The 11,023-nt window shown below is 38.8% G+C and overlaps 2 protein-coding genes across 3 annotated transcripts in view; one reads left to right on the top strand and one right to left on the bottom strand.

The window, feature by feature from the left end:
• The first annotated feature begins 2,404 nt into the window (after positions 1-2,404).
• LOC142384059 (acyl-CoA Delta-4 desaturase-like) lies at positions 2,405-9,191 on the top strand. The gene is made up of 13 exons (XM_075469986.1): positions 2,405-2,512; positions 2,901-3,138; positions 5,589-5,699; positions 5,857-6,054; positions 6,128-6,229; positions 6,314-6,439; positions 6,525-6,585; positions 6,672-6,748; positions 6,914-7,011; positions 7,129-7,225; positions 7,678-7,757; positions 8,390-8,515; positions 8,742-9,191. The coding sequence occupies exons 2-13, from the start codon at positions 2,941-2,943 to the stop codon at positions 8,791-8,793; spliced, it is 1,326 nt and encodes a 441-aa protein (XP_075326101.1). The 5' UTR covers positions 2,405-2,512; positions 2,901-2,940; the 3' UTR covers positions 8,794-9,191.
• Positions 9,183-11,023, bottom strand: part of eps8l2 (EPS8 signaling adaptor L2) — a 26,150-nt gene continuing 24,309 nt past the window's right edge. For both annotated transcript variants that reach the window (XM_075469983.1, XM_075469984.1), the window contains exon 21: positions 9,183-10,253. In XM_075469983.1, the coding sequence (XP_075326098.1) occupies positions 10,176-10,253 (78 nt within the window). In that variant the 3' untranslated portion in view covers positions 9,183-10,175. The remainder of the gene's footprint in view (positions 10,254-11,023) is intronic.

Below are 11,023 nucleotides of genomic sequence, written 5' to 3'. Positions count from 1 at the left end.
AGAGAGAGTCTCAAGGTGACTGATAACACTTTCTCTTTGTTTCTGTGGGCGCCAGACAATGATTTCAGTTTTGTCTGAGTTTAGCTGGAGGAAATTGTTTTGCATCCACACACTGATCTGTGCGATGCAGCGACACAGTGTATCTACAGGCCCGTGTTCTCCTGCCGTCAGTGACACGTAGATCTGAGTGTCATCTGCATAATTGTGGTAGGACACATTATAGCTGCGTATTAGCTGGCCTAGTGGAAGCATGTACAGATTGAACAATACGGGTCCCAGGATTGACCCCTGGGGAACCCCACAGGTCATAGCCATTTGGTCTGAGACAAAAAACACTGACATGCAAGAGATGAAGCTACTGTATTCTCTAAAGAGGAATGAGCTGAAACATTCTCCCACTCTGATATCCTGACATGTTTTGAATGTAAAGTCTTGAAAATTTCACCTATAGATCAATCAGAAATGCATCGAAAATCTACATAAAAATCAAAAATACTTGGTGTTATATTATAGTCTACAACAGACAGCTGTGAAAACAGGGCTGAGAGAGTGGCCACTGTGCTTAAACCAACACGTATTTTAACAATAGCCTGTTTCATTCATCTCAATACCACCTCAGAAAATTGTTTCATATTGTTAAAAAAATGGCATATTGTCTTTAAGTGTGACTTATTCTTTTTCACACAGTAATGGTGAAACTTTTTTTTTTCTTAGTATAATTACTTTGAATATTCCATCCTCTACTGTACATGATACCATCAAAAGATTCAAAGACATAACTGACCAAAATCAATATGTGATGCCTGTGATGTTTGGGCAGCTGCTTTAAAAAGAGGCACAATTCTGTCAGAGAAAACGCATCACCGGCTCATTTAAAACGGACTGAAGCAGAGTGGAAAACTATTGCGTGGTCAGACAAAACAAAATTTGAAACTACCTTTGGATATCTGGGGTGCTGCATTCTCTGGACTAAAAAGGAGAGGGACCATCCAGCTTGTTAGAAGCACTCTTTAAAAGCCTGCATCGCTGATGGTATGGGGGAGCCTGAGTGTGTATGCAACTGACAACTTGCACATTTGGGAAGGCACCATCACCGCCTAAAAGTATTTACAACATACACTCCCGAGATTTTTTTTCCACTTTTACTATGGTACTTATCTTTTGGTCAATGCCAGGAAATAAATTCAACAAAAACACAACATATAGAAATGTGACGTGTGTTCTACAGTACTAACACAAAGATAGTGACAGACTGAGAGAAACATCACTTCCATGTGTAACCAATTTAGATTTCTAATCAACTGGAAATCTTGTATTTACTTGAATTGTGTATAAACATAGAAGGATTAAGTGGGTGATACTAAAATCCTGGGGCAGAAATGCAAAATGACTACAACTAGATAACTTGCCCCAATGGGACTCAAAATAACAACAGGGGAGCAAGAAAAGACCACAAGATATTCTTAACATGTAAAGAAACAAGGAACAACCACAAAAAAAGCCTAAATAACCATAAAGAGTAAAGATCGATCAAACAGTTCGAACAACAAAGCAAAAAGTCAGTTATCACAGAGACATAAAATTAGCACAGACACCAAATTGTAACTCTAAAGAGACACACTGAAAGACAAATAACTATAAGGAGATGAGAAATTACCACAGAAACCTAAATGGATACAAAGATGATAAAGTGGGCTACTGCAAAGACAAAGGAGACACAAAACTACCACAAGGAGACATGAAATGATCAGAAAAACTAAACTAAACTAAACATCTCAAAGGATGTAAAAAACAACGACACAGAGATTGAAATTAAGAAGACACGAATGACCACGAAGGAAAATAACTCTGCGGTTGTTTCAAAAGGGGGCCCCCCAGTCTGTGTCCATGGGCAACAGCTGAATAATCCGTACATTATGTAATGTGTTGTGTAAACTGTGAAGCGGTCATTCAGACTTATGTTCTGCTGGAGTAACCAAAAAAAATTAAAATTAAATTAAATTAAAATTCCATCTCTGTTTCAGTCTAATAATTCTGCAGGCCTTACACGTAAACGTTGCAGAAAATGAGGCATAAAAGAAGCGGGCGCAATGAAATGCTGTAACCTGCTGCTCATTCAAGTAGCCTGTGACCTATTTATCTGCAAACCTGCCAGCATCACCACAGCCGTTCAAAAGGCAAGACCAGCGTGCTCCGGCTGATTGTTCTGCATTTGGTCGCTGAGGTGACTCTTTAATAGTCAGATAAACATCTTGACCCATATCGCATTGGCAGCGGTTCAAAAAAAAAAAAAGGCCTGCTGTTCAGCGATTGGCCAGAAACCCTCGAAAGATTTGCTCCGAAGTTCGGATGGAGGGGGGCGATGAACCCAGCCTATCAGGAAAGAGAATCGGAGGTTGGCTTCATGATACTGTACTTGCTTTTTAAAAGCATCTGTACCGATCTGGAGCAGACGTGAAGCGGTCCACTGATGTAACGGGAGCCCCGGCAGAGGAGGCCCAATCTGGATGCTGTGAGTTGGTATTATTTCCCATCTTCATGTTGTGGCCCGATGGCTCGTGCTCTTTTTTTTCACAATCAAAACGGACCGTATTATGAGAGACTATTTTCTTTCTTTCTTTTTTTTTTTTACTGAAATTTTAATGAAAGCTCGCTGATCTTAACATTTCCTCGGTTCAGTTCATCTGTGTGCAGATTATTAAGGGCAGATTCGACACAAATTCAGCAACGCTTCACCAACTGCTCCAACAGCCGGTTAATAGTTGTCCTGGTTTTCGCACCCCTCTGTTTTAGTTCAACCACGTTCAACTTTAGAGAGCAGCCTCAGTTTCTGAGAGCTGCTCTGTCTGTGCGCTGTTTGAAGAGCTTTTTCCTTTTTTCCCCCCACATCTTTGCTCCAGACTGGTCCTTTAGTGTGCAGGTGGATTAATAGAAGTGACGATGGGAGGTGGAGGTCAGCAGACGGAGCCCAGTGGGAGAGGTGCAGGTGTTTACACCTGGGAGGAGGTGGAGAAGCACTGCAGCAAGAATGATCAATGGCTGGTGGTCAATCGAAAGGTTTACAATGTCTCTCAGTGGGCCAAAAGGCATCCAGGAGGGTTTCGGGTCATCGGCCACTACGCTGGGGAGGATGCCACGGTAAATGTTTTTCCTCTTTGAATAAATCTATCAGAGTGTTTACTGAGAACAAAACTACTATTTGCTGTGGCGGTGTTTATATCCTACAGTAAATGGCAGTGGTTGAGTAGGTTTTGAAGGGCATTTAGTATTTAGTATATGCTAACTATACGTTTAATAATGCTAGGTGCTAGCCAAGCTGGCTCTAGTTTAGCTTCCTGCCAAGCTTCTGGACGCAGTGTTGCCAATTTAGCGACTTTGTCGCTAGATTTAGCGACTTTTGGCCATTTCTGGCGACAAAAAATTTAGCGACTTTCGGGCTCAATCTGGCTGAATCTAGCGACAATTGAACTTGTTTTGTGAGTGACAAATCAGCTGCCCCGCGACACCATACAAGCCGAGACAGAAGCACTGCAGGACGGCGGCAAACCGGCATACCGTCATTCCCTGTCAAAACGGCAGTTTCAAGCTAGCTACAACGAGGGTAGGTTCACTTCCTGTTTTCAAAACAAAATGACATTTTTATCGTAATGGCTTTCCCTATGATAAAAGGCAACGGGTATTTTATTTTGTCAAAATAACCGGAAGTGCGTTGCTCACTGTGGCTAGCTTTAGTAGCGCAACAAAATTGTAAATAGCCGGTATTTTGGCAGGTTTTTAACACGTTGGGGATCTAAACGACTACTTTCTGGCCTAGAAATTTTCAAATGTTGCTAAAGTTTACAGAGTTTAGAGGTGAAATCAGCTTCAGGCCGGCTGATTTCTTTTCGGGTAGGAGCGAAAATATATAATATGGGCGTGGTTACGTCACTGATGACGTCATGACGTAATCTAGCGACTTCATTTGCACCAGCCTGTGCTGTCAGTATTTGACAACCTCTAGCAATGGGATTGCGCTTCAAAAATACCAGAGTTCCCCTTTAAGACTGGCTTTAAGTGAATACCTTTAGGTTACCAGAATGGCGATCTATTGTAGATGGTATTAATAGTATTATAAATTGGTACGCACATCAAGTGTCAAGGCTTAGTCCTTTCTCTTTCTCTGGAGAGTAAAGACTTCGGAGCCTTCAAAGCTCAAAAATAAATTTGACAAAAGCAAAAGCGACTTAATTTGTTGGGACAGTGATTACTGTGGATACAACTAATATAGTTGACAATATATGGAATGTTTATTTTGACGAGAAATGATAAAATTTCAGATATCTGTATCTCGATTCTCACTATCCATTAAAACAACAACTTCATTTTTTTAAAGATATGTGTATGTCATTAAAGTGCGAGATAAGATGCAAATGCATTGTCTATTGGCAAGAATACGGTCATCTTCTGAAAAGTTAGAATGTCATTTTGATGAAAATGACTAAAGTCTCGGAGTTAGTTTTGTAAAACGGGCGAAAATAAGAAAATTAATAGATTAAAGAAATAGACATGTATCTTCAGTATGGATTTTTAGGATATACTTTTTAGGCCTTTATTTCAAATTCTTATTGTTATTTGTAAGATTGGTCCTATCTCCAACCAAAATATGGAAAAACACACTGTGTGTTCACACCCTGTGAGTCAACCAGCTTTCCACTCACGCCCATGAGAGTCCATTTGATCTTTGACGAATGCGCCTTCCATTTGAAATCCTGATCCATGATTTTCCTGAAATATGTTGAAAATCTCAACATTTAAGGTGGAACTATGTAGAATAGTGTTTCATGTCTTTTAACAACATCTTTTACAACTTGCATGGTCGAAAAAAACCTCCTACTTCCCCTTTTGTAATATAAGTACCATTGAGTCATGTATCTCCACATGCAAATACATGAAACTGGATAAGAAATGTGCTAAAAGTAACCTTCCCGATTGCTGCTATGAAGTTTTCATCCATCCAAATCTAAATGCATTTCCTCACTTTGACCACAAGAGGGAAAACATGCACATCAAACACGTTACATCATGAAGCCGTCCCACTTAAGACTTGCTGCACATAGTGAGGTAAAAACCTCTCTTAATTTCATTGTATTGAAACTCTGCTGTTCGTAGCAGGACTTTTATTATCTAAGATGCGCATGCATATAATATGAGAATGTAGAGTGGACCGATCCAAAGTGGTTCGGAGTGAGTGAAACAATCTGCATCGTTATCGGATAAAAACTGCTTTCTGTTCAAGAATTGAAAATAAACTTTGGAAGATCATGTCTGAAGATGTTTGCAGTCAGATTTGCTGAGTTTTTGTCTTCATCTGCCTTCCAGGACTTCAATACTTTTCCAGCTTGATGCAAAACACTTTGAGATGTCTCTGAGTATGAAATGTGCTCTAATGATAAACTTACCTTACAGAGGATACTTTTTTCTGTTATAGTCCAAACTATAACGTGTGTTTTTATCAAAAGTGTTGCAATATATATGAGAACGTTTTTGCATTTCTGTATACGTTCCTGTTTGGTGTATCATTTAAAGTTGTTACCATTTTTCTTTTCCAGGAGGTGTTCTCTGCTTTTCATCCTGACCAAAAGTTTGTGCAAAAGTTTCTGAAGCCTCTGTTGATCGGGGAGTTGGCAGCGACAGAGTCCAGCCAGGACCACAACAAAAAAGTAAGACTCTGAACTCAAGTCAGAGGTGTAGGTTAGACTATAGGCTGACCAGTTTGGTTATTCATCAATCTTATTGAGTTGACATTTGAAAAATGTTACGTCACTGCATCATCATTTCTGCAAAAGGACCGTTTTTCTACTTCTTCTCTTTCTTCAGGCAGCAATCATTCAGGACTTTAAGACTTTACGAGAGCAGGCAGAGAAGGAGGGTCATTTTCAAGCTAAGCCGTTGTTCTTCTGCCTCCATCTGGGTCACATCCTGCTGCTGGAGGCCCTCGCATGGCTGATTGTCTGGTTCTGGGGGACCAGCTGGACACTGACGCTTCTGTGTTCAGTGTTGCTGGCAACTGCTCAGGTAATTTGAAAATAAATATCTGTTGTTGTTAAAAGGGATGTCACCACACAAAATTGACCCTGTTCCTCTTTAGTCGCAGGCTGGATGGTTGCAGCATGACTTTGGCCATCTCTCTGTCTTCAAGAAGTCTCGGTGGAATCACCTGATACACAAGTTAGTCATCGGACATTTAAAGGTAATCTGCTTGGATTTTAAAAGTCTTTTTTTCATTAATAAAAGGGTACACGGTTATTGAAATACTGTTTTTGTTTTTTTTCAGGGAGCTTCAGCCAACTGGTGGAATCATCGACATTTCCAGCATCACGCCAAACCCAACGTCTTCATGAAGGACCCAGATATCTACATGTTGGACATCTTTGTGCTTGGAGAAACTCAACCAGTGGAGGCAAGCTGCTTTAAAGCAGACTTTCTGATTCTTACACATTTGTTTGGCCAAGCTGCTCACTCTTCCTGTGCTCCTCTTGTTACAGTATGGAGTAAAAAAGATCAAGCACATGCCCTATCATCACCAGCACCAATACTTCTTTCTTGGTATGTTTTTTATTTGGAGTCATTTAAGTGAAATGATGAATGATTACAGCTTCCAGGAATAATTTACATCTCTCATTTTGTTTCAGTGGCACCACCACTGCTCATTCCAGTTTTTTACAACTTCAATATAATGAAGACCATGATCACCCGCCGTGACTGGGTGGTAAGATACAAGTCTCTGTGATTTTTTTATTTTATTTTTTTTTATTTCATTATGTGATATAAAGTGTGTCATAAGTAAAGATTTAAAAAAAAAACTTGATAGTGAATCATGGTCCTTCTTTGCAGAAAACAAACATTGAAATGATTAGAACTTTTCCTTTCAAAGGATTTGTCCTGGGCCATGACGTACTACTTCCGTTACTTCTACTGTTACGTACCCCTGTACGGTGTGTTCGGCTCGTTGGCACTCATGACCTTTGTAAGGTATAGAAATATGAAATAAGGCCTTTGTTTTTATCCGATGTTCCTATTCATAAATTGTTTTTATTCTTAAGTTTTAACAGCAAATAACACCGTAGTCTTATTCTTATTCGTTAACAGGTTTTTAGAGAGCCACTGGTTTGTGTGGGTGACCCAGATGAGCCACCTGCCGAAGGAGATTGACCACGAGAAGCGCCAAGACTGGCTGACCATGCAGGTGCCTGCTTGATTGATAAATACTGTTACCTTTTTATTATTTTCTTTTTTATTTCTTTCATCCATTGCAGATGCAAGGTACAAATGCCCAGCTTTGGCAGCTCATTTGAATCAAGATATGTTTTCAAGCATTTAAAAAACCCCTCATATGGAAATGTGACCAAGGCTTAAAACGGATCTTTCACTGGAGGGCGTCTTTGAGATCTTTGGATTTTTCCATTAAACGATGCAATTATTTCAGTGTCCCAAGATTACAATCACTAGTTTTATTCAGACTGCTGTTTTTTTTTTTTTTTTGTTTATTTAATTAATGAAGACGTCACACTGTACTGCCTAATGTGAGGTTTGTGTTTCTAACCACATCCACCCACTGAAGGATAAGCAGACACAGCTGTATAGCAAATTTATCGGTGTATTAACTCATCTTTACTCTTGTTTCATCTTCTTTTTCAGTTACAAGCCACTTGCAATATTGAGCAGTCCACCTTCAACGACTGGTTCAGTGGACACCTCAACTTTCAGATTGAGCACCAGTAAGTAGTCAAATTATTTGTTTTGGGAGCAAAGTCAATATTGGCCAAGTTATCAGACAAACAAGAGTACAATTTTAGCTCTCTCAAAGAGTGCTGAAATGAAATGAAAGACTTCTTTTCTGCTCTACAGATGCATCAAGCACTAAGAGTTCAGAGTAAAATACTAAAGATCATTACACAAACAAAACTGTGACTTTGGTTAAAATACGCAAAATGTCTGGTGCAGAAAAAGTCTGGATAAGTGGGTAAAGACTGTGTGAAACATTCACTTCATATTGAGCAGACTGAGAACGCTGGAATCAAAACAGGATTACTGTATGTTAGGGGGGGGTTACTTTTCTGGACCAAAGTCCATTCAATGACTACAAAACACAATGTAATCCATACTCATCCATACAGGAACTCATTTGACCTCAATGATTTTGAATTCTTTTGTCTTTTCTAAAAATTAAAGTGAGATTGCTAAATTCCTGTTTTGAGGCAAAGTATATCTTTAATGTGCCGCTAGACACGCAATTATTTTTTGCAAAAAAATCCCTTTTGGGTAACGCCTTTCTCAAAGTTTTTTACACAAATGTTGGAATGCGTTTGCTGTCGTTATGTCTAACGGGCACCTCTTTCTCTCTCTGAAGTTTGTTTCCCAGGATGCCACGCCATAACTACCAGGCGGTGGCGCCACAGGTCCGTGCTCTTTGTGAGAAACACGGCATTCCATACGAGGTGAAAACTTTGTGGCAAGGCATGGTTGATGTTGTCAGGTAAGAACTCACTGGCAGGATGAGCAACAAAGCTAAAAATCCCAACCGATGTTATTAGCAGGCAGCAAAAGGAGTTTGTGTGTTGATTCAGTAAACATTAACAGAACGATGAGGATAGAAGGTTGTGAATGTCTGTGTAATCAAAGGCTCTCAGTCTTTTTCAACAATTAAAAAAGATGAAAACGGAGTGTTAATTTACTTATGTTTTGTCCACTTTTTTCCTCAGGTCACTGAAAAAATCAGGGGATCTCTGGCTTGACGCGTATCATCATAAATGACAAGCTGGGTGTCGAAAGAAAGATGCATTCTCCTTCTTTTACAACTAAAAATGATTGTGTCTATTTGACTTTGGAAAATCAGTTAATAGTGTTAATCTTTTTGTTTCGTAGGTGTTACTGTTAACCGATTTGCTAGTCCATTGTGCTCGTGTGACGTTCGGGCCTCTTGATCTATGCTAGTATGGTTAAAAAAGAGTAAAACTGTGAATAATTTTAAAGTATTAACAATTTTTCTGCACTGTGATATAACCTTTGAGGCATAACCGCAAGTGTCCTGACAAATAAAAATCCTGATCTTCATAAAGATTTTTTTAATTTTCTCTGTCAAATGTGTAGCTTCTTCACCGAGAACCTTTGATTTGTCATCTTAGTTTACAATAAAGAAACAGTTGACTGTACCCACACTTCTGGCTTTATTATTGCACTGACAAACAAAGACATAGGGGAAAAAAAAAAAAGACAGAAAACGTTTTTCTTTATAAAGGACAGCTTTTTAATTATGGTCTTTTTAACCAATGCATCCCACAATATTTACAACCCAATGAAAGTGATCTCTGAATCTTAATTTCATTGTTTTTAACTACAACAACAGATCTACAGCATTTACTCTTTATTTTTCCCCATCTGTGGAGTTTACTTTGCAAAATACCAAGTCGCCAAAATAAAAACAAACAGACAAACATTAAAGACAGCATCTCACTTTTAATGACAATGACCTCGTGCAGAATTACTGCTTGATAAGCATGTCTGAAATCTGAAGAAACAAAGATTATACATAATAATACTTAGTGCCGATCAGCATTTGCCAACCAGGGTGAGACTACTGACACCTGCGAGTAGTAACACAAAGCGTGTTTTATCATTCCTGTAAACAGCAATAGGAAAATAATTGGCTATACATCAGAAAATGTGACAAATGTTCTGGCACTGATTTTTAAAATGCAACAGCGATGATTTACGTATTTACCAAGTCATTTAGTAAACAATATTAGCAGCGAGCATAAACAATGACCACACTGCTCATACATATATGTATGTTACATGCACGTCATGCCTACACATACGCGCGCTCACACCCAAACACACGTGTACACACACACACACACCAAACTGTACATGAGATGATATGCTCCCAATCTCTGCAGATATCCCTTCAACAATTTGAGAAATTAAAATCAAAAGTGACATGATTTGAAACCATTTGAAGAACATGCACATTTGAAGATAAAAAATAAATATACAATTAAAAAAAACGTACACAATATGTCTTAGATTTTCTACTGGAGATCACAATAAACTGCAAAATGATTGAGTAAGCTGCTGAAGCTATGAAAGCCGCGAGGGAGGAAACTGTCTGGAAGGAGCTCCGTTGCTGAACAGGTTCAGTCTTTTCCACCAGAGTCGATCCTCTCCTGTCTCCGCTTCATGATTTCCTGCAGCTCAGAGTCCCCCTTGGATTGCTGTAAAGAAAACACTGATGTTGCCGTGAATGTTCCTTTTTCTCTGCGCATACTGCTCTTCGTCACTTTATTTAGACTAAAGGAAATGTCCAAAATACATGATGTATGTATTTACAGCATGATATTTTATCATTTTATTTGTTTGTATGTTTCAGTTACAGTCCTTCTTTTCCCTGTCATACTGTGAGCCAGAAACCACCACCACACTAGCCTTTGCATCCATCAATTTCTTTAGTTTTAGTCCTATATTTAGATTTTCACTTTCAACAGTGACAGCAAAAACACAACCTCTTTCAGTTGATTTTTTTTACTAATGAATAAACTAAACTACTACATTTCTCTTTAAGCCTGTTTTTTTTGTGTTAGTCCTTGTTGAAGATGAGAACTGCTGAAAGAAACATTTTGAGGCAACTTTTGCGGCCTTTGTTCCTCACAGCTTTATCCAAGTCAGGATTCATTAATTAAACATATTGTGTCCGTCTTCAGCAACATAAAGCAAAATAAATATTTAATAGGAAACTTAATAGGTAATAAATCCAACACTATATTAAGACCAGAGTGTGTCCCAAAGTTTACATTTACACAAAGTGTAAAGAGATTCATTCACATCTTTTTGGAATTTGGCAATTTGTTTTGTGTTTATTTTCAAACTTGTGTTTTCTTTTTATGTTATCAAGTCCTCACTTGTGTGACCCAAATTCATTGCGCGATGCTCCCACTCACTGTACTGAGCCAACAACAAATAAGTGTGAGTGTATAAGACCGACAGC

Source organism: Odontesthes bonariensis, chromosome 7, assembly GCF_027942865.1.
Source record: "Odontesthes bonariensis isolate fOdoBon6 chromosome 7, fOdoBon6.hap1, whole genome shotgun sequence".
NCBI classification, from domain to species: domain Eukaryota; kingdom Metazoa; phylum Chordata; class Actinopteri; order Atheriniformes; family Atherinopsidae; genus Odontesthes; species Odontesthes bonariensis.
The sequence above is the reverse complement of the archived record's forward strand: the minus strand, read 5'-3'. Positions and strand labels throughout refer to the sequence as shown.

Coding starts and splice junctions, on each gene's coding strand:
- LOC142384059 (XM_075469986.1), top strand. CDS start 2,941: ATGGGAGGTGGAGGTCAGCAGACGGAGCCCAGTGGGAGAGGTGCAGGT. Junction 7,226..7,677: donor AAGACTGGCTGACCATGCAG/GTGCCTGCTTGA, acceptor CTTCTTTTTCAG/TTACAAGCCACTTGCAATAT. Junction 7,758..8,389: donor AACTTTCAGATTGAGCACCA/GTAAGTAGTCAA, acceptor CTCTCTCTGAAG/TTTGTTTCCCAGGATGCCAC.